Raw genomic sequence first — 24,759 nt, 5'->3', positions numbered from 1 at the left:
ACAGCTGAAAACATTTGCATTGTAAGTTAATCTTTTCCCTGTTGTCATATGTTGAAATCATTCATGCGTGGTGTAACATGACAAAAGAAATGAGATTGAAATGCCAGGACTCATTTTCAACTTCTTGTAATTCATTGGCTCATTTTCTAGTTGTGTTAATGCCTCTGCTGTAACGTTCTGTTTCTCTAAAGCAAGTTTTCCTTAGCTCAACCACCTGACTTCCATGTGAAAAAATAAGTCTTCGTCCTTGGCTTCAACATCAAGAAAGATTCAAATTACTATATGTTTTAGTCATGTTAAGTGGTGGTGGTTTTCATTGTCAACTAAGACTGACTTTGTTGTATTACCTGATTTCCAGTGTAAATGGCAAGTAGTAAAATCTAATTCCTGGTTATCAGTAACACACTTTCATTTTTATTTACTTCAATGAAGATAGTTTTTGGTGGTGGCACAGAGGTGCAACGGATAGCGTTGTCACCTCACAGCAAGAGGTTCTCCAGTTCAGTTCTCAGCTGGGGTGCCTTCTGTGTGGTGTCTACATCTCCTCCCTATATTCGTGTGGGTTTCCTCCAGGCACTTCACTTTCCTCCCACATTGTAATGACATGCAGTAGGTGGATTGGTTACTCTAAATTGGCCATAGATGTGTGTGTGTGTGAACATGATGTTGAATAACTACCAATGGCAGGACTAGCCAACTGGAGGTGTAAACCATGATTCTGGAGGATTGTCACTGTTGGTGATATCCTGACCCCATGTGTAAAAATGGGAAAAAGGGGTTGTGGATGGATGGATAGAATGGAGAGCGCTTTTCCAGTCATGTGACCGATGATAGACATGCTAGCAAGTTCTTCAGTTTCTTCAAGGTTTCTTTTAGCACCTTTTATAAAAATAAGTTTGAAATTGTTTTTAATGTCACTGCTTTCATCCATTCATTGTTGTGGAGAAAAAACTGAGTTTACTGACTCACTTCTTCAGTTGCTCAGTTAAATTGGCAGAAATGTCCGCTGATGTTCTCTGTACAGTCACGTGTGATAAGACATTAGAAATGGTACATTTTTTATGGACATAACCCTGAAACAGCAGTAAAATATACTCAAGTGACTGTAAACTCAAGACTGAAAACAAATGGCAAACGAACCCTTCCAGTAGCTATAGTTTAATAAAATTAAGCATTTTCATCAGTGGTTTCTCTGACTTCATCAGAATAACAGGTCCAGTTCTCACACAGCTTAAATAATTCAGACTCACATGTTCAAAAGGCTGGTCAACAATTAAGTTAATTAACTGACTTAGAAACAGCTGTAAAACTTAAAAATATGCATAACTTCGCACCCTACATCTTATCATAAATAATGAATAGCATTAAATGTAAAAGGCCACAAAAGATGTTAAAAAAAAAAAAGTAATTTAAATTATAAAACCAATTTAGCCTTTAATTTCAAAACACTGTTTATGGAAATAGTTTCGTTTACATCTGGGGGTTCGTTTGCCGTTTGTTTTCCGTCTCGAGTTACAAGTTTTTAGTGTTTGTTTTGACCCTGTGTTAAGCTTTTTCCAGTAGCAGTACTTTTCTTGAAATTTGAACACTGAACATTGTAGAAGCATAATTCCTGTTTACTTTCCTGTATGCTTTTTGCTAAACTGGTAGCTATAACTTCTATTTCATATTCCTCGAGTTTGGAATAATTGACTGCTTAGTTTCAAAATGCTGCCAAACACTGTATTCCTTTAGTAATGAAATGGTTTTATGGCAAACAATGCACAATGTGTTGTCTTTGTAGACAGAATAAGAATTTCTCCATAATAGTGGTTCAGTTTTTCTACTATGGTCCACTAATATAGAATGAAATTGCCTAAAAGAGAAAGCCGTATATGCTGCAGTTATTACAGTAATGAAGCTCTATTACCACACTGCTCTCAAAAGGTAACAGCAGCAACCTGTACCATGTACTCTCACTTACCTGCACACACAAACACTGACACAACTCAGTCGTCCTGTAAGCCTCTGACCTGGAACCAGTCTACAGATATCCACATTACAATATCGCAGGCCTGTCTATGCCATTAATCATGTTCAGTACCCAACAGTAGTTCTCTTTACAGTTTTCATCTCCATGAAATTCAGAACGCTGCCTTTTGAAAATCACAGTAAAGGGTCAGCTTAGCAAAACTCAGTTGTAAAAATGAAGCAAGAGATGACACTAGACTGTAAAAGCGTAGCATAGAGAATTTACTTCACTGCCTTACATGCACACAGTCCTTTACAAAAACTGATGCACAAGACAATGATATACTCAGACTGTAAAAAACGTAGCTCAGCAATACTTCCACTACTTTGCATATTAACAAAACTCCATAATAAAAACTGAAGCAAGAGTCAGTGTAAATTGCATAATAGTGACAGCTCTATTTCACAACTTTATATACTAAATGATGATGATGTGCAGTAAAAAGCGTAAGACCGTGACAGTTATTTCATAACTTTGCATACTTGGCAAAACTAAAGTAAGTACATTGTTATACTCATGTGCAAATAATAGCACAGTCTTCGTTCTGTTTCACTAATTTACATCCTTAGCAAAACTCTCTAATTTTAATTAAAATGAGCTGACAACACTCTATGAAGGGTATATAGTGCAGCAGTAGTTTTATTTCTGTACTAGAAAAGCTCCCTTAGAAAAACTGAAGCAAGAGACAACCACTTCATACTTTTAGGATTTAGACTAGTAGCACAGTAATAGTTCTATATTACTACTTTACATACATAGCAAACCTCTTTATAATAACTGAAGTAGAGGACAGTGTTGCACTTTCAATGTGAAAATAACCCAGAGTTAGTTGCATTTCACAGCCACACATACTTGTCAAAACTTCCTTATAAAAACCTGAAGGAAGGAAAGATGAAACCCTGACTGTAAAAACTACGTACCGGAGCAGTGACACTTCTGTTTCACAACCAATAATGTATAAAGTGTACCACAACAAAATACAAAGACAAGCAGTTCATACTTTAATCAGAAAACCAGAAACTCAGTTTAACATGGCTTTTCGCCTGTTAAAACTCCCAGCACATGCATTTCCAATGTATGGTGCTCCCTCCAAACCTAGTCTGAATGAGTGACACTGAAAAAGTATCTCATGCCAGTGTCTTTTAGCACTTAACCAAGCACCCACCCAACAAGAAGGCAGTAATTAACAGTTAACACTCAAATCTTGTCTTCTTGCTTTACATATCTTGCAACAGAAGAGCACCAACAAATTCCAAAATAAAAAAGTGGGGGGCACTCATCAGGTATTCACCCTTCAAAGTATTTGCTAGATTTTCTTGCCTTTATGGTTATCTTTTGAATTACACATGATTTTCTCAAAAAAAATATATATACTTTCTAAATTCATAATTCACACCTCCATCTCACTCATGCTGCCTGCCGCAGCCACTTCACTTGGATCGTTTCACTCAGGGCATCAGTGCTGTGAGTGAATGATGTGGGGACATGGAGATGCAGAAAGAAATTTTTCATTTACTTGTGTCATTTTTTTCTTGCTGTGTTTTATTGGGAGCTTTTCACTTGTCAGCTCACACAAGGAGTTAGTACTGTGCAACATAAATTATGTTGGGATATGGGAAACAGGAAGAAATGTATTTTATTACTTATCTGTCATTATTTTATTCTATTTTTACTGTGTTATGGGACATTTAAGCTGCCGAACATAGCATCACTCAAGTCAAATGACGGGCAAAACAAATTAAAAAAAAAAGAGGGTGGCAAACTTGAACTCTTGTGGACTGCCTGTTGTGCACCTGTGCAGTAAAATCTTTGTGAAGCTTGGGCCACTAGGCCTAAACCATACCTTGCTCTATTAATCCATAATTTGTTAAGGATAAGACTATCCAGACAGCATTTTGTGTAAGTGCTGTGCCAAGTTAAATGGACTTGTTCTTTTGTCTGGCAGCTGGAGAAGTTAAGGTTGTGAGCTGTAGTTCCTAGGGTATAGGATTTGATTTTGTCAGCCCTTGTTTACCTTCTGTATAATCTTAAGCAGGTCACTTAACCAGATGGTGCTTCCAGGTCACCCCTGAAAAGGGACCGTGATTTGTGGGGCTACCTGGTTTGCAAGTAGGGTTATTATTCAACACTCTTAAAGAATCTAACCTTGACTGTCTTATTCAAGCTATGATACATCTATAAGAATATAATCTATAATAAATCCTTTCAACTACCATAAGAATTGGTGCCTGCCAGATTTCTCAATGCATCAGGCAGGGTTTCCCCACTGGTGCACGCTGATACTTATTCTTGCTGCTGAGGATATTGCTATTGCTAACTCTGTTAGAGAAGTATTGGTAGATAAAATACAAGAGGAACTGGAATCATATAACGGAAAAAGTAATATTACTCACTGAAGATCTAGTCCTGTTACATCTCAGAATATGAAATTAATACAATATAAGCCTTGGTCAGTCATGGCTTCAGTCCCCCACCATGCTTTGAACATCAGCTCTACCTTGGGGCACCCAGTTTTAAGTATTTAGAGATTTGCTAGGCACTCTCCCATGTAGAATACAAGTAGTCTGAATTCAGTTGAAATGTAAGAATTTATGTGCAAGATAATTTCAGCATGAAAAGACTGGATTCTCCCAGTAGAGCTTAGTATCACTAGGGGCAAAAATGTCTTCTACCTTTAAGTACTCTTAGTTCTTCTGAGGATTCCATTCAGCACCTGAATTAAACAATTGAGTAAATAGGACAGAAATATTTTTGTATGATCATTGCTAAAACTTCAAAAAAGCCCAGACCCACACTGGTATTCCAAGTAAAATGACCGATTGCACATCCCTATTGTAGTGTTATGTAATCAGGCATACACAAGTGTAACATTTTCATCTTATGGCGATGTTTTGTTGTAAGGACTCGATGGAATATTTTGCAGGCTTAAGGCTCAGTCCTCTGATTTGTGTCTGCCATGTTTATGGAAGTGAAAAGTAGGGACTTGAATCAAGAGCTGCTACCCTTAAGCTTTCAAAAAAATGAAGCCATTAACCAATCCTGGCACATTAATATATACCTAACCCTTAAGAAGGTCCTGATTTTGTTTAAAGAAAGGCAGACCTGGGTTTTTTGTATATTTCCACCGGACTTGTGCTTTTTGTATAGTTAGACTGGACTGGTGGAATTTATTTTATTTCCCAGAGTTTTTCTTCTAGATACTTAGTGGGCCAAAAGATTTAAACTATGAGCCAATCTCTCCAACATGAAAAAAAATGCATTATTAGATGGTTGTCAGTCTCTCTTTCTCTCCAAGTCTTTAATGGTAATGGTGTACTTGATATGTATATGTCCGCACTCTTGATAATCAAGTGAGAGCAGTTATAAAAAATAAATAAATGTATTGTTAGATGGTTTTCAGCCTCTTAATCTCTGTCTTTACTGGTAATGATGTACTTGGTTTTTAAGAGTGTGGATATACATATCAAGTGAGAGCAGTTTTATGATATAGTGTGGACTTCTGGCCTGTTTGTCACATGTACCCTAGTAGTGACTTTCCTGAAAATTGAAATCTGCACGTCTCCCTGATGGCAGATCTTCACTTGGAAATGCATCCATAAATCTTTCCCGACACTAGAAAAGTTGATAAATCTATTTCTGTCCTTTCTGCTCTCCTTATGTTAGAGATGTGGATATTGCCAGCCTAATATGTGCATACATCTTATAGTTTAAAAAGATGGATTTGTTTTGTTCCTAGTGTAGTAGGGAGGAAGAGGCATGTGGTTGCTAGGACAAGACTGTGTGAATTGGCATCCTTTGTGTTTTGTTTTTTTTTTCCATCAGGCAACTAACAACTCTTAGCACATGTTGGAGTTCAAGGTCATTCTAGTAGCAATTTTTAAATATTTCTAATCCAAAGAGTAATACAACAGGTAGGAATGGTGATATTAATAGTACATTTAGGTAGAGGCATTTAAAGCAGGCATCAAAGCAGTTAGATGTAATGCTGCAGCTGGTCATGATTTTGTCTAGGATCCTTCCAAAAATTATAGACTGCTTTATCTGTGTTTTTCTGGCCACCATCTACAGTAGCTGTATTAACTGAAATTTGGAGAAAAGCCAGTTCAAAAGGTTAACAGTCATGGTACCATGCATGTCTAATTATCACCCAGTAAGTCTAACGAACATATTTAAGAGGGTGTTTGAAAGAGCACTGCTATTCCTGTTGTCTTTTGCCAGTGGACAGCTATATGTTATTTCCTGTATGGATTCAGTACCTGGAAAATCTGACGGTAAGTAACCTTATAGAATTTTACTCCAGTATGGTTGACTATTTTGAATATGAGCTTCCTCTAGACGTTATCCACTTAAATGTAAGTAAGGCATTTGATTCTGTGCCACTTGATATGTTTAAGGTTGTGGAAAGACTGAAGATAAGACAGATCTATTACAGTCTGGGTTGCAACTTGCATGACAGAAGTTAAGCTGAAGTGTAAGTACTCTGAGAAAATAATTGTAAATGTTGGTGATCTGCAGGGATCTGTGGGTGGAGCCTTTTTCTTCTAAATCTGTGTCTACTATCCCTTCCTCTAGTGATGTGTGGATCAGCAAACATGCTGATGACAAAAGTTGGGGTGATGGTGAAAGACATAACTGATCATAGTGTGCTACAGTGTTATGTACATGTGCATGACTTATACATACCTACCTTGACACACACACTCCTGATGTAGTCATAGCTACTGACACCTGGTTAAAGAAATAAAGGATAATGAGCTCCCCCTCTAGGGTACAATATACTCACGCATGACAGACAAAACAAGCATGCAGGGGTGCAGCAATCATCTGTAACAAATTCCCTAACCATCACCTTACTTCCACAGGAAATACCCACATTTAACAATGCTCAACTTCTAGTAACACTCCTAAAAATCAACAATAGGAAAATTGTATGTTATATACCACCAGGGAATAACATTGATACTGCTGAAAACATCCTGTATTGGATATCCCAACAAATTAACCATGAAAACTATAATACTTGGAGACTTAAATATAGACTGGCAGCTCATAAATGCCACTACCTCTACTGAATAAATAAACTTGCACAACTTCATACAGTTGATAACCACACCAACTAGAATTTAAAAAAAAAAAAAAAAAAGTTCACGCAGACACTCAACTTTACACTGGATTCTTACAAACCAAACAAACTGACAAAAGTAGTCTGCCTCTGCGATAGCATAAGTGACCATATACCAATATATGCCATTAGAACTCGCCATAACCTAGCTAAACATATTATCTATAATCAAATACAAAATGTAATCAGTTTCAGCAGATATTTTCAATGAAACACTAAAACAGTACAACTGGAATGTACTTTGCCACTAGACACTGCAGCAGAACATTGATAGCATATTCTTACAGACCTTAAATAGTCTAGCACCAGTACTTAATAAAAGAGTAAAGTCCAAACACGCACTATGGCTCACAAGAGACCAAAAAAATCATGATAAAAAGGGATAAAGCCTGGAAAAATTGGTATAAAAATAGAACTCAAAAAGCTTTCCAGCAATTTAGACATGTTGGAAACCTTGAAAAACTCCATGCCACACAGGATAACCAAACATACTATACCAACCTACAAGACAAACATGGAAACAACCCAAAACCTTTTTGGTCATCACTAATTAAACTACTCCACCCTGGCAAGGCTACCACTTCCTCTCCAAAAACAGATGATATGACAGACCCTATCACTGCACAGTTTAATTCCTACTTTATACAATCAATATTATTTTTTAGACACTAATACATCTGCCCCCCCCTCCCTTCCCCTGTCACATCAAAACCACCCACAGTTCTTAGTCAAGTACCTACCTCACTCATAATGAAGTTGCTTCTTAAACTAAAAACTTCTTCTGTAACTGTAGACCAACTGCCATCAGACTACATAAAAATGGCCACAGAAATCATAGCCGTCCCTGTGTCCATACTAATTAATTGGTCCATAGCAGAAAGATATTCCCATCACTGTGGAAAAAATCCTACATCATACCACTGCACAAAGGCAGCATTTCAACAGAGTTTAATAACTACAGACCAGTAGCGATTCTCTCCCCCCTGTCCAAAATGTTAGAGAAATGCATCCATATGCAGCTGATGTAATACCTGATCTCGAATAACCTGCTCTCACAAATGCAACATGGCTTTGGGCCCCAGCACAGCACCACTACTACTATACTACATTTTTCTAATGTAATAAACCAACATAGACACAATGGTCTGCTTGTGTCTACCATGATGTTCGTGTTTCACTGTTGCAGTCATTACACTTGGGTTATCCTGCTGGCAGGCTACCCGCAGTCGGCCAGAGTTCCAAAGTTTATGTCCGGCGTCGGTTGCTGTCGCCTCTTCATTGATGTCAATGTGCCAGGGGTATAAAAGATACAATCAACGCCATTTTCTTCAGTCTTTCTTGCCGCACGGTGCCCGAAGCAAAAGCAGTTCGCAAGTGCCGGTTGGCTGACTCCTGAGATTTTCGAAATTGAGTTTCAGAACCTAAGTCTTCAATAAAGCTAAGTACCCTGTTGAGGAAACATTTTCTTGCTTCAGACCGATGTCAGTAAAAGTTAACAATTGTATTTCTTGTGGGAAGCAAATGCCTCATAAGGACTTTCACTCTTATTGTATTCCTTGCCTAGGCCCTGACCACGAAGTTGCTAGTTGTCGGTTTTGTGCTAGATTCAACAAACACACTATTAAGCGTCGGTTTGATTTTGCTTTACACTACTTTGGCCGAAGATTTAACTACATTATGCCATCGGAACAACCGACGACCGGAATTCATAAAAAACGCAAAGACAAGGACAGGCATCCGAGGTCCAAAACCGACGACAAAGCCTCTTCTAGGCCAGTCGCCGGTTCTCAGTGAGGCGCTTAGACACCCGCTACCTAAGAGCCACAGGCCGCCTCCGACTCCCTCGTGGAGACAACTAGGCCTCTGAAAACTCAAGGTATTGGGCCTGCGGAAACTATTCCCTCAGATGGGTCCGGAGCCGCTGAACAGGCATCTGATTCTGAGGGTGTTTTCGGACCTTCACAGCTTACTATTAAGTCCACTGCAACAGCCAAGGCAAAGTCAAAAACACCATTAAAAACAAGGAAACTAGTACAGCATTCTCCTGGACAATCATCCATGCCAAAGAAACAGATGCTTAAAATGGCCGAAGACTTGATTACCTTGATCAGGGATTACCATCCCCCTCCTGATAAAAGGCCTAGGCAAGACACGGACTATGATTCCTCTGACCAGGTTTCTATTTCCTCTGATTCCTCTTCAGATCAGGGATATTCTCTCCATCCTTATGAGGACTCTGATGCAGAAGAATCTATACCTTCAGCCTCCCCACCTGAGGATTATTCTTTTGGGGAAACCCTGCACACCATGAGGGAGCATTTCCATTGGGAGAGCCAGGATTATTCAGAATCCAAGAAAAGGCTCAGAGATTTTCTTTTATTGCCTCAGCACAGGCCCCTGGCTATCCTTCCTGTGCTTGATATTGTTGATTATATTTTCTCTGAATCCAGTCTGTCTCCTGATTCTTTGCCCCCTGCACCAGTCAAGTACTACAGGGTCCCTGACTCTCATAAATTTCTTTATAAAAACCCTGCTGCTGACCCAGAAACAATTTCTCAGGGTCCCAAAGGGGTTAAGGCTTCCACTGCTAAAAACCCTGTCCCCTCTGATAGGGATTCTAGAGCTCTGGATAGATGGGGGAAAAAAGTTTACACTTCTGCTGCTTTAGCTGTAAGGGCTTTAAACTGCCAGTTTCACATGCTTAAATATCAACAGTACCTCATGTCTTTGTTAAAACAGAAAATGCTTACAAATTCAGAGAATCCTGACCATAAGGAAATGCAGGAATTATTGCATGCAGCTGAACAAATGGCAAAACATTCTATGCAATGTGGTTTTGATTCATTAGAGGCTTCTTGTAGAGCCGCAGTTACAGGCTCTGTCATTCGAAGGCATACTTGGTTGAAAGAACAAAGTTTACCTGAACATGTTAAAGTAAAATTATTGGATGCTCCACTACAGCATGATACTTTGTTTGGTGTTAAGGCAGAAGAGGTGTTAAAGAAAATGGAGGATAAAGCGAAATCAATGCAGACTGTAAAGGATTTCTTACAGGTTCAACCACCTAGGATTAGCAGAAACTGGCCTTCAAAAAATCGGTCCTTTCCGGTGTCAGACAGGCCCCAAAGAGGCCGATACAGACGCCCAAGAGGGCAGATCTCAGCCCCAAGACTCCTACAGACCTAAACAATGGGGTGCTTCAGTCCCCAAGGGAGGAGAAGACAAATCACAACCTTATAGGAAACAGTCCCAATGACTTCCCTCTGCAAATGACAAGCACTTACCTTTTGGAAGCACCCCTAGTGGGGAAAGCTAGCACTTTTCTCACAAAATTGGCACATAATCACCCAGGACAAATGGGTATTGAATATTGTTTCTCAGGGTTACAGGTTCCACTTTCACACCCTTCCAAAATCAAAAGGTATGTCGGACCTGCCACAAAACCAATGGGCAGAGGCACAAAAACAAATTGCTGCTCTCATGGACATGGGAGCTATTCAAAGAGTACCACAGCAAGAACGGGGACAAGTATTTTACTCGTCTTTTCCTAGTACCCAGAAAGGACAAAGCCTGGAGACCAATACTGGACCTGTCAATCCTAAATACTTTCCTGGATGTTCCAAAATTCAAAATGTTAACACTGCAGCAACTTCTACCCATGCTGGGCAAGAAGGCTTGGCTAGTTACTTTGGACCTCAAGGAGGCATACCTGCATGTCCCAATCAGACAGTCTTGCAGAAGATGCCTCAGATTCATAGCTGGCTCAATGTATTACCAATTCTTTGCACTGCCCTTTGGCTTATCTACTGCGCCCAGGTTCTTCACAAAATGCCTGGCACCAGTAATTGCATTTTGCAGACAAAGAGGAATACCAATATATCCCTACTTGGACGACTGCCTTATTCAAGCAGAGAGCAAGGACATTCTTCTAAAACATCTGGCGTTTGTAAAAAGATTACTGATTTGCCTAGGGTACACAGTAAATGAAAAGAAATCAAAACTAGTGCCCTCTCAAGAGATAATATTCCTGGGTGCAAGCTTAAATACAACTACCCAGATGGCTTATTTCACGCCAGACAAGCAAAGGCAACTGACTCATTACTTTCAAATGATGGCAACAAAGACCCAGCTCCCTGCAAGAAAAATTCTGCAGGCCCTGGGCTTCATGGCATCCTGCATTCTACTAATTCCATATGCAAGATTGCATATGAGGAAACTACAATGGTATCTAAAAAGTGTTTGGACTCAACATTGCCACAGCCTGGAAACAATAATTACTTTAATTCCCTGCCTACAACAGGAGTTTTGATGATGGTCCCAGGCTTGTCACCACAACAGGGGACAGCCTTTCACCTTACCCACAGCCAGGCAGGCAATAACAACGGATATATCGGATTATGCCTGGGGGGCACACATGGCAGGAAAATGTATTCAGGGCACGTGGCCCAAGGAACAAATGCATCTTCACAGCAATCAAAAAGAGATGCTAGCTTTACAGAATGCCCTGACCGCTTTCAAGGACCTACTACATCCAGGGCAGTTATTACTAAAGACTGACAATACCACAGTTATGTGGTACATAAACAAGCAAGGGGGCACGCATTCCTACCCCCTCTGCAGGCAAGCCATGACTTTGTGGAACACAGCATTGACCTGTCACGTACATCTGCAGGCACAATTCCTGCCAGGAACGAAAAATACACTGGCAGACGAACTAAGCAGAAATCGCATGGATCCTCACGAATGGAAACTAAATCATCGGGTCTTCAGCATGATAACAAGGAAATGGGGACGCCCAGACATAGATCTTTTTGCTTCCCCTCACAACTGCCAACTGCAGAAATTCTGCAGAAGAACTTATCACTCACAAGCATGGAAAGTGGATGCTGTATCATTCAGATGGAAAACCCTGACAGTTTGCCTTCCCTACACTGCCTCTTCTTCCCAAGGTGCTCCTAAAAGTCAGACGAGCGGCCAAAAATGATCCTGATTGCCCCAGACTGGCCACGCCAGCACTGGTACCGAATCCTAAAGAGCTTGTCTCAAGGCCCAGCCTGGCTTTTACCTCATATTCCTCATCTTCTGACTCAACAAAACAATCAGATTCTGCACAGTCAAATCAGAACCTTAAATCTGGCTGCATGGCAGATAATATAGCCACTCAGACCACACCTCTCTCTAAAGCTGTTATGGATGTCATTTTAGAAGCCAGGAGGCCCAGCACTAGGAAATCTTATGCACAAAAATGGAAGAGATTCTGTGCTTAGAACCAGGCACAAGGGCTTGACCCACTTGTTCCAAATATACCTCAGATTTTACAATACCTAACTGAGATGCTGGACAAAGGCCTATCCTTTTCATCTATTAAGATCCATGCCTCTGCCATTTCAGCTCATTACAATACGGAACCTCCTTTTTTTCACATCCACTACTAAAGCAGTACCTCAGAGGGGCAAAAAACATAAGACCCCCAAGGAGAGCACCAATACCTACTTGGAACCTCAATTTCGTTTTAGAAAAGCTCACACTGCCTCCTTTTGAGCCAGCCAGCACAGCTGATATAAAATTCTTGTCATGGAAAACTGCTCTGCTCCTAGCAATAACTTCAGCAAGAAGAGTCTCAGAGCTACAGGCATTAATGGCAGTGGAACCTTTCATCGTTTTCCATCAGGACAGGGTCTCTCTAAGGACAAACCCAACATTTATGCCAAAGGTGGTTTCCAGTGTGGCTCTTAACCAAACCATTCATTTGCCAACGTTCTACCCAAATCCCCAGAATAAAGTGGAGAGACTTCTGCACACTTTGGACATACACAGACAGCTATGATTCTACTTGGACAAAACAAAAGCTTTCAGAAAAACTGAGCAACTGTTTGTAGCTTATGCTGCAAGATCACAAGGAAAGCCTATCTCAAAGCAGACAATTTCAAAATGGATAGGACACTGCATTCGCTTCTCTTATGCACAACATGGCAAAAAAGTGCCTAAGGGCATTAGGCCACATTCTACCAGGGCAGCAGCCACTTCAACAGCCTTTCTCACAGGAGTACCAACCAAAGACATTTTAGAAGCTGCAACCTGGAGTTCAGTGCACACTTTCACCAAGCACTACCACTTACCTGTCTACTCTAAATCCAGAGCAGGCTTTGCCACTGCAGTTCTGCAGGGCCTGGTAGCCTCGCCTAATCCTATTTAGGCCCAGCCACCCAACCTCAGCTTTGGGATTCAACCCAAGTGTAATGACTGCAACAATGAAACACGATGAACATAGTACAGTTGTGTACCTTCCATAAATGTAGATGTTAGAGTGTATTCACTGTTGCAGTCCAGGTTACCCACCCACCATCCCCCTTTCTTTGCTGGGACTTATCTGTACTTCTCTATCCTATACAGTCTGTGTGGTGTATTTGCTTTTAGATGAAGGAAATGTTTATTTTTGTGGATGCATACTTATTGGCATAATTTTCAGCCTACCAATTTGGGGGCACGTGACATCTGGGGCAAGAAAAACTGAAGAAAATGGCGTCTGTTGCATCTTTTATACCCGTGGCGCACTGACGTCAGGGAAGAGGCGTTGGCAACCGACGCCGGACCTAGACTTTGGAACTCTGGCCTACTGCGGGTAGTCTGCCAGCAGGATAACCCAAGTATAATGACTGCAACAGTGAATACACTTGAACATCTACATTTATGGTAGGTACACAACTGTACTTTCTTAGACTTGGTCAGAGGCATTTGATACTGTCTCACACCAACTATTGCTCATTCGACTCTCCTCAGTAGGACTTTCACAAATTTCTCTGTTGTGGTTTCTTAGTTATATCTGGAAGGCCGCAAGCTGTTAAGTGGCAGCAAACCTACTCATCCATTCAACCAGTTATACAGGTGTCCTTCAGGGCTCTGTCCTGGATCCTGTCCTATTTAATATATTTATTAATGACCTCCACACCTCCACTCATCATGCTAGTTTAGTTCAGTATGCGGATGAGTCAACATTAATATGTGCAGCCTCAAAAGTAAATAAGCTCCAAGACATTACCCAAAAATCTTTCTCCTCTGTAGAAACGTGACTCAAATAGTCAGACCTCCTACTTAACCCCAAGAAAACTAAGTTAATGACTGTTACCTCAGAAAGTTCCCAAAATCAAAAGCAATCTTTTACCTTAAAGTCAACAAATACTGTCATTGAAACTAACTTATGGTAAACTTCTAGGCTTTATAATAGATGACCTTTCTCAAATATGACCAGCATATACTCGCACCATTAAATCTACCAAACAGAAACTAGTTTCCCTTTATAGGATCAACTGATTACATACAGATACTGCAAGGAAAAACTCTAGCCACCACCACCTTCTTGCCAACTCTTATACACCTCTCCTGTCCTTACAAACTTAAATAATACCCTAAGAAAGAAACTTGCCTCCTGCTACAGTAAAATAGCTAAATTTGCCACTGTCTTCCTTATAGGACCAGCTGTTGTTATAGCTTAAAGCAATTAAACTGGCTTGAACTACACAGCTACCCAACATATTCACAAACTACAGCACACAAACTCTTTCATCATCCAGAAAAATGCCGTTCAATGCAAAACTTATCACTGCCCTACTGTCCAGCAGAGGGCCTCCGCTCTAGTAACAAAGTGTTACTCACAAATAAGTCAAATAATTTGCAGGAGACACACTACTTTCTATACATTACTGAACTCTGGAATAGTATCCCCACACAAATAAAACTCCAACAAACTCAGTAGTTTTAAACCACTGCTTAAACAGCAACTTAATCAGCCCTGGTCCTGTACATCCTCATCACAAGGTTAAGACTTTGTGTTCATAGTACAGTACTCTCCAAATACTGTCCTTAAACGGAATATTCTCAACCTCTCACTGAAATTACAAAACCGTTTTTGTATATAACTGCTTGCCTGTACAGTCCACTAAGTTGCATGTGGCGTTTTCTTTAGTAACTTCCACCTCTGTAAAATTTTGAATGTATAAATTGAACTACTGTTTGTGTATGAATGAATTGAACTACTCCATTGTTTAACTGGTACTTAGTATAATGCAGTGTAAGTAAATCAAGCTTTTCTTCCTGGGCCTCTGTTGAAAATGGGTATTACCCAGTCAAACTTTCCCAGTAAACGGACAAATAAGTAAATGATTATCTTTATTAATGGTCTTCTGTTAACAGTGCATTAGTTAATCCCAGGAAATGTAGTGTGTTTCATTTCAGGGTGTTAAACCATTTATATCCTTATGTGGTAAACCATGAATTTATTCCAACAGCTACCAGCGTTATGGGTCAAGAAAATTTAAGTTCAACAAGCTCTCAAGTTAATACATGTGAATAATGGATTTGTGTGCAGCAGAGGTAGGTTGTGGAATTCCTTTAGCATTAAAGGTTAGAGTTCCTCTCTTGCTCCATGTTCGATAACTATATTGGTGAGTAAGTTTATAATCCGAAACTTTATGGAGTCAAACTCTTACGTGGCCTCTCCTGAGGCCTTGAGTTTGCTGCAACCATTGCACTGAATTTTAAACACTTAGTTAGCTGCCTCCATTGTTTGTTTCAGGAATTTCTATATTTGAACATCTGTGCACAGCCTCTTTGTCTTCTGTGGATATCTTCAGCAAATATTATTGTTTTAGCTATGAAGTGGGGAGTCGGGCTACACTGGGAAAGTCATTCAAAGACTTGCTTGTGTTTGTGCTGTTTCCACCCTGCTGGTTACTGTTTAGGATTCAGTCCAGTATTAGGGCTCATCAAGGAGGGCTTTCACTTTTGGATACAGCAGATAACATTCTTAACTTGTCAGCGGACTAATACCCTTTCTCCATTGAGTGGATGTCTCATTAATCATATTCAGCTGTTGACGTTGTAAGCCAGTCAGGTGTATGTTTTCATATTACTTGTTTTGTAGTGTAAATGTAAGTGTCAGATCTTTACTGTTATTTCTTAATTTGCAGGAAAATACTAGTAACCTGAGACAAACAAGTAGGCTCAGAGGATATGCTTATTTACGTAGTCAGCACATTGTGCTATGGAGTGTAATGATGCAAGAGCTGGAATGTCCCCAAATGCAGAATATCGCAGAAAAAAAAATGCTGAACTGTGAGTGGTGGAGAAGATGTTCTTCGTGTTTCACTGTTGCAGTCATTACATTCGGGTTATCTGTTTGCAGGTAGCCCTCAGTCGCCTGATTAACAAAGTCTTGGGTCTTGCGTCGGTCGCTGTCCCTTCTTCCATGACATCAGGTCGTCAGGGGTATAAAACATGCAGCCGACACCATTATATCAGTCTTTCTTGCCGTGCGGTGCCCGAAGCAGAAGCAGTTTGCAAGAGCCAGTCGGCCAAATTTTCGTTTTCGGGTTTCGGAACCAAAGTCTTCAACTAAAGCCAAGTACCCCGTTGAGGAAACTTTTTCTTGCTCCTTACCGATGTCAGTAAAAGTTAATAATTACATTACTTGTGGAAACCAAATACCTCATAAAGATTTTCATTTGTTCTGTATTCCTTGCCTAGGCCCTGACCATGACGTACCTTGCTGTCGGATTTGTGCTTTATTTAATCAGCGCACTATTCGGAATCTATTTTGGCCCCTGATTCCTTGCCTCCTGCTCCCAGAAAACCTGACAGATACTACAGGGTCCATGAGTCGCACAAGTTCCTTTTTAAACATCTTGTTGCAGATCCAGAGACTATTTCTCAGGGGCCCAAGGGCATTAAGGCTTCTACCGCTAAAAATCCTACCCCTTCTGATAGAGACTCCAGGGCGCTGAATAGATGGGGTAAGAAGGTTTGCACTTCTGCAACCTTGGCCATTAGGGCTTTAAACTGCCAGTTTCATATGTTAAAGTATCAGCAACATGTTGAATTGCTTAAACAGAAAAATGATGTTGATTCCTGATTGTGTGGAAAATAAAGAATTACAGGATTTAATGCATTCTGCTGAACAGGTTGGAAAACATACTTTGCAATGTGGTTTTGATTCATTAGAGGCCTCTTGCAGGGTTGCTTTTACTGGGTCTGTGCTCAGAAGGCATGCTTGGCTTAAGGAGCAATCTTTACCTGATCTTGTTAAAGCTAAATTGTTGGATGCTCCCTTAAATCAGGACTGCCTGTTTGGCAACAAAGCTGAGGAAGTTCTTAAAAAGATGGAAGAGAAAGCTAAATCTATGCAAACTGTTAAAGATTTCTTACAAGTTCAGCCTCCTAGATTTAGTAGGCACTGGCCCTCTAAAAATTGGTCCTTTCCAGCCCCTTCCAGATCTTCTCAAGCCAAACCCAAGACACAGCAGGAACCCCAAGTTTCAGTCCCAGGGGACACAAAGGACTAAGCAGTGGGGGGCCTCCACTTCCAAATCTGGGAGTAATAAGACTCCCCCCTATGGTAAACTGTCTCAATGACTTCCTTTTAAAATTTCCAAGCACTTATCAATTGACTGCCTCTTTGGGGGGGGGGGGGGGGGATTGCTCTTCATGCAAAGAACTGGGAGCTCATTACCCAGGACAAATGGGTTTTAAATGTAGTGTCCCAGGGATACAGATTTTACTTCCACACGTTGCCAACACCAAACGGATGGCCAGACCTACCCCGAAACCAGTGGTCAAAGGCCCAAAAACAAGTACTTTCTCTCTCTCAAGCATGGGGGCTATTTAGTTGGTACCAGAAGAGGAAGAAGGACAAGGTTTCTACTCAAGACTTTTCCTGGTACCCAAAAAAGGCAATTCATGGTGTCCTATCCTGGACCTGTCTATTTTAAACACCTTTTTGGAAATACCAAAATTCAAGATGCTGACTCTTCACCAGTTACTTCCTATGCTAGGCAAAGATGTCTGGTTGGCAACACTAGATTTAAAAGAAGCATACCTGTACAATCCCAATCATGGAATCTTGCAGAAGATACCTTCGCTTCAAAGCAGGCTACACACACTGTCAGTTCTCTGTACTGCCCTTTGGCTTATCTACTGCGCCCAGGGTATTCACAAAGTGTCTAGCTCCTATTACTGCATTTTGCAGGCAAAGAAATATTGAAATATACCCATACCTGGACGATTGTCTAATTCAGGCAGAAAGCCAGGACATACTTTTGAATCATCTGGCCTTTGTACAAAGGGTTCTAAACTGTCTGGGGTACACCATAAACAAAAATAAATCTCACCTGGTACCCTGTCAACAAATTATATTTCTGGGAGCAAGCTTGAATACAACTTCCCAGATGGCTTACCTCACACCAGAGAAACAAATTCATTTGACAACCTACTTCAAACAAGTGGCCACAAAAACCCTGCTGTCTGCAAGACAAATACTGTAAGCCTTGGGGTTCATGGCCTCCTGCATTCTTCTAATTCCATATGCAAGACTGCATATGAGGAAACTACAGTGGTATCTAAAAAGCCTATGGTGTCAACATTCCCAGGATCTAGAAGCAATGATTCCTATCATACCTTGCCTACGCCTAGAGTTCCTTTGGTGGGCAGAGGCCTGCCACCAAAACAAGGGGACTACCTTTCACACCACCCCCTGCCGCCCAAACCCTAACAACAGACTCATCAGACTGCGCATGGGGGGCTCACCTGGCAGGGAAGTGCATTCAGGGCAAATGGAACCCAAGTCAAATGTACCTGCATATCAATCAAAAAGAAATGTTAGCTGTACAGAATGCTTTGACAGCCTTCAAGGACCACATTCTTCCAGGACAACTAATGGTAAAGATAGACAACACCACTGTTATGTGGTACATAAACAAGCATGGAGGTACACATTCTTACTCCATGTGCAGACTAGCCATGGTATTGTGGAACACAGCCTTGAGCTACCAAGTGCACCTACAAGCTCATTTCCTGCCAGGAAAATTAAATACACTGGCAGACGGACTAAGCAGAAACCTCGTGGACCCACACGAGTGGAAACTGGAAACAAGAATTTTCAACATGTTGACAAGCAAATGAGGGAGCCCAGATATAGACCTATTTGCCTCTCCCCAGAACTACCATTTGGACAAATTTTGCACAAGGACTCCCCACAAACAAGCCTGGAAAGTGGATGCTCTGTCCTTCAGCTGGAAAAAAACCATCAGTCTATGCCTTTCCCCCTCTGCCTCTTCTCTCCAAAGTATTACTAAAAATCAAACAGGACAAACCAAGGATGATTTTGATTGCTCCAGACTGGCCATGCCAGTACTGGTACCCCCTCCTGTGTAGTGTGTCACAGTTGTCCCCATGGCACCTGCCTCAAACTCCTTTCATGTTGTCCCAGCAGGAGAACCAGTTTCTGCACCCTCAGCTTCTAACACTGAACCTTGCAACCTGCCTAATTGCCTAATCTCTCCTTTACCATCCCTCAGTAAACCTGTGATGGATATCATTTTAGAGGTAAGGAGGCCTAATACTAGAAAATCTTATGATGAAAAATAGAAACGATTGTGTGACTGGAACCAATCTCAAGGGATGAGCACAGCAGGGCCCAATTTACCTCAGATTTTACAGTACTTAACTGAGATGCTTCACAAGGGCCTGTCTTTTTCCTTCATTAAAATCCACGTCTCCGCCAATTCAGCTCATTATAACACAGAACCTCCCCTCTTGTCTCATCCACTGCTCAAGCAGTTCCTCAGAGGGGCCAAAAATTTGAGAAAACCCAGGAGAGCTCCAACCCCTGCCTGGGACCTTAACTTTGTTTTGGAGAAACTCACTCTACCTCCTTTCAAGCCAGCTGCTACTGCGGACTTAAAATTTCTTTCTTGGGAAAACAGATTTCTTTTTAGCAATCACTTCAGCTAGAAGGGTATCTGAATTACAGGCCCTTATGGCAGTGGAGCCTTTCATCATCTTTCATGCGGACAGGGTGTCCCTCAGAACCAATCCATCCTTCATGCCCAAGGTGGTATCCAGTGTGGCTCTTAATCAGTCCATTCATTTGCCAACCTTCTTTCCCAATCCACAGAACAAAGGGGAATGGATACTGCATTCCTTAGATGTGCACAGAGAACTTAGATTCTACTTGGACAGGACTAAACCTCAAAGGAAATCTGAACAACTGCTGGTGGCATTTGCTGCAGGGGCAGTGGGGAAGGCTATTTCAAAGCAAACCATTTCTAAATGGATAGGCCATTGCATTAATTTCTGTTATAAGCACCATGGAAAACCTATCCCCCAGGGGATCAGACCTCACTCCACCAGGGCTGCAGCTACCTTTGCAGCCTTTCTCAGAGGCGTCCCTACCAGGGACATCCTAGAAGCTGCTTCCTGGAGTTCAGTACATACTTTCACCAAGCATTATCATTTGCCAGTTTTCTCTAAATCCAGAGCTGGCTTTGCCACTGCAGTCTTGCAGGGCCTTATAGCTGGACTTAATGCTATTTAAATTCCTCCTCCCAACCATAGCTTTGGGAATCTACCAAAATGTAATGACTGCAACAGTGAAACACGAAGAACATAGTACAGTTGTGTACACTTACCACCATAAATGTAGATGTTTGAGTGTATTCACTGTTGCAGTCCTGGTTACCTTCCCTCCAGCCCCCTAACTTCTTTTGGTTATACCTCTACTTTCCTTTACTATGCTTAAAAGCTTTTTGGTGTATTTGCTTTATTGTTGGAGGTATATCATTGTACTTTTATATTTAATTGCTTCCCATTAGGGGGGCACCTGACATCTGGGGCAAGAAAAACTGATGTAATGGTGTCTGCTGCATGTTTTATACCCCTGACAACCTGACTTCATGGAAGAAGGGACAGCAACCGACGCAGGCCCCAAGACTTTGTTAATCATGCTGACTGAGGGCTACCTGCAAGCAGATAACCTGAATGTAATGACTGCAACAATGAATACACTCGAAAATCTACATTTATGGTAAGTGTACACAACTGTACTTTCTCAACCTAGGACCAATAAAAGAGGGTGGGTTCTCGTATGAATTTGTTGATACAATGAAAAATGTATTTTGTGTATGGACCCCTTTCCTGCTTCAATAATGTTTCTCTGCCTGTTATAGTTAACAGTTGGATTGAGTTGACGGGTGCAGTGTTACTAAGTCTTGGGGCCAGTTCACAATGAATATTCATTACCTTACCCTATCTTAAGTTAAACTGTGAAAATACTAGAAAATTAATTACTACTTTAGTGAAAGTACAATGCTTCAGATATAATTTTTTCTTGTACATGTTTTTAATCAAATGGCAGTGGGTACAAAAATTATTTCAGTGTGTTGCATTATAGTGCTGTCATAAAGGCTCTATCGAGAAATATTCTATTGATGCTGCTGTACAAAACTCACATTTCTGCAGTGGTTAAGCAGTGCTGATTTTTTACAAATAATTTGTGGTCAAACAGCACTTTCCAGTGCAGCCTTATTATGCAACAACAGTGACCTTTTCATTAGAGGCCATGACACTGATTTTATTCAGATACTTGGCAAGCTTACCATATTTTTATGCTGCACTTGTGTTCAATATTCTTTCAGCCTGCACACAGATTCTGGATTGTTCCTTGATCTAAATAAATGTTTTTTCTTTCTGGCGCTGTTGTGCAGTTTTGTCCAAAAAGTATGCTAGTCTCTTGTGTTTTTGGTTTGCCTTTGTTACTGTTTCTGTGTTCTTGTTGTCAGAGGATGGGAATCTGTCATCGTTTGCTCAGACACTGCTTCTGAAATGAAGCTAAGCCCAGTTCCCTAGTTCAGAAGCTTTGCATAAAGATTGCCCATTTCAGAAGCTACTGTCAAAGAACCGATGTTTTAAATGTGACACATACCCATACTGCCTTATTCTGAAGTGGCTTTTGCAGCAGTCACTGCCCAAATGGCATCTCACACACGCAGGGTACCCAACAGTAACATTAGTAGAATTGGAGTGTGACGCTGGAGAGCAGCACACAAAAAGTATGTTTCCAGGATACCATGTCTAGTCTGCTGTGGTTCTTGAAGATGTTTGATTTTCAGGTGAGTTCCAAATGTATAGAGTGCTGTTATGCAAACCTTGCAACTGTCTTTCATGCACCTAGCGGTTACACTTAGAAAATGTGATTGACTTGTGTATGGTTTTATCCATCATGTCCTTTGTTTTAATTATCTTCTTCATTTGCTTTTATTCACAGGTGCCTGATTAAGTGGTTAGAAGTACGGAAAGTTTGCCCACTGTGCAACATGCCTGTTCTTCAGCTGGCACAGCTACACAGCAATCAAGACCATAGGATCTCACAAGGGCCACTACCTGGAGCAGAAAACATAGTGTAGCATTTACTCAAGGAGTAGCTTACCTCAACAAAAAGAGAAAAGCAACAGTGGTTTATCTATGCAGAAATTCGGACAGTGCATTGTCTGCAATGCTGTTACTTGACTGATGGTTAACATTTAATGCACTTGAGATAGACTTAAGGACTTCAACCAAAGCAGTGTTAGCACCAGCAAGACCCGGACATTTTAACACACTTTTTCTTTGTTCAAGGAGCACTTTATAGACTCTTTCCTTTATTTGATTAGTTGGGTAGGCACATGCTGGTAAATTAGTTGTGAACTTTGAGAATTGTCATATTGCAACATGATATGTTAAGTAATGGCAAATAAGGGAACCTAGGGTAAAAAAAAAAAAAAGTTGTCTGTCCAGCAACTCAAGACTAAAAGTTTATCTATTTTACGTCTGGTCCATATAATTATTCATTTTGTGCCCTAACATTTCAGATCCTCACCAACAGAAAATGGATTATAATGGAGTTTTCCTTTTGACGCTGTTAAAAAGGAGCTTACTCAAGTCTCTCAGAGCTCTGGTACTGGATATGGTCAGAAGGTAACTTCATCCCCGCGTAAATAATGAATCCTGTTTGTACTATGTTCTAGAAGGTACATCAGTTTGGCAGAAAAAATTACTGGGCAGTGTAGACTCAAAGATCATCCATAACTGCAACTTGCAGTATTGCTTTGGTTGATTTTTTTTTAACTGAATGTTTAATGTGTTTTGTGATTTGCTTTTCTAAATGCCCTTTCCCAAAGATCATAAACACTAAGTTAAAACATGTCATGACTGTAAGCCTAGCATTTGAGCCATAGAGAAATGAACATGACGGTGTTTGATGACAAACTGTTATGTAATTTTAGAAAGCATGCTTTGTCTTTAAACTAGTACAACTGTGTTGTGTTGTACGCTGTGTACCCTTTTATGTGCTATAAGTGGACATTTTTACAAGAGAAATGTAAAATTTACATATTTATATAGTTTAGTGCTGGTAGCACACTGCTAAAGAGTAAAACAAATGTTTGTTTTCTTTTCATATAGTATTGTAAGAGCACTTATCCTGTTAGATTTGTAGTGATCAGATAAATCACATTTGTAAGTGAATACTGAATTCAGACCACATATTGAGTGGTATTCGCTTTAATCACTGTGGTTTATCTTGCCTTTTTTTACCATTCATTAATTGAAAAATTAATGCAAACTATAAATGTATTTGCAAACAGTGTTTACGAATGTTAGGTTTTTAGCTTGTTGTAGTCTTACCAGATGGCCATCACTGACTATTTTTGTTACCTGAAAAATAAGGCCCTCCTATGTTATGGAGGTGTGTCACAGTATCTCCGTGATTGAAGTTTCCACCTGATAGCTCCAGGGCCTGGGGTTTCATTCCTGACCCTTGGTTACTGTGTGTGTGAAGTCTGTATGTACCTGCTTGTTGAATTGTTTACTCTGTACTGACTAAATGTTTTTTCAACAGTGGGCCATTTCACTTAGGTCATATCTAAATTCCTTTTTTTTCACTGCTTGTTGTTTAACCTGCCACCTCGAAAGAGTGACACCAAGGGTGTAATTAGTTTCCAGATTATACACACACAAAAACTTAAAGCATGGCTGTTGAGATGTTTTTTGGAGGTAGTGTTTAGAAATAGCTGTAGCAGAAGTATTATATTAATACAATAAGAATAGCTGTGCAAGTTTGGACGTTACTCTAACATTTACCTACTCCTATTTAAGTAGAGCATGATGGGCCATTGAAAGTTGTCTTTTACCAAAGTAGCTGAAGTGTGATAATGATAGATATTCAGACTTAAGAATCATCTAAGTGTTGTATGAAAACATCATGTAGGTAATTAAATGTAGAATGTAAACTTGGTGTCCATAAAAATTGAAAGCACTAATGATGTAAAATTTAATTCATTTAGGAAAGATATAAGTAGGTAGACTAAAAAGAGATATGGTCTGCAGATAGTGATCATTTTAATAATTTTGAAAAATATCTTTAGCATTATTCAAAACAGTGTGTCAAATGTACATAGAAATTGAATTTGTTTATATTGATTTCTGTGGAGAAAAAAGCAGTGATCACAGTTCTAAAAAGCAGTGATCACAGTTCTGTCAGCATTTGACAGTAGTGTTACTGCTGCTATATTGGATACATTGTCATTTGATCAGTAATGCCTCAAATGTTTAAAATTCTTTTAAGGTTACTTTCTTTGCGGTATTCTACTTTTAAATAGAAGGTGCAGAAGTTGCTTTCACCCCTTACATAAGAGGTTTACTTTCCCACTAACATTTTTACAGGATCTTCAGTCCCACAAAAGTTTTTACAGGATCTTCAGTCCCACTAAAGGTTTTACGGGATCTTCTCAATCCATGTAAGCAAATTACTTGAGCTCAA

At 40.3% G+C, this 24,759-nt stretch overlaps 1 protein-coding gene across 1 annotated transcript in view; it reads left to right on the top strand.

Annotated features, from left to right (window-relative positions):
* The window catches only part of RNF24 (ring finger protein 24), a 669,287-nt gene extending 644,919 nt beyond the window's left edge, over nt 1-24,368 (top strand). Inside the window, exon 6 of the mRNA XM_044062004.1 lies at nt 22,228-24,368. Within this exon, the coding sequence (XP_043917939.1) occupies nt 22,228-22,366 (139 nt within the window). The 3' untranslated portion in view covers nt 22,367-24,368. The remainder of the gene's footprint in view (nt 1-22,227) is intronic.
* Nucleotides 24,369-24,759: the final 391 nt, after the last annotated feature.

Source organism: Protopterus annectens, chromosome 2.part1, assembly GCF_019279795.1.
Source record: "Protopterus annectens isolate FY-2018-M chromosome 2.part1, PAN1.0, whole genome shotgun sequence".
NCBI classification, from domain to species: Eukaryota; Metazoa; Chordata; order Ceratodontiformes; family Protopteridae; genus Protopterus; species Protopterus annectens.
This window is presented reverse-complemented; position numbering and strand designations above follow the sequence as displayed.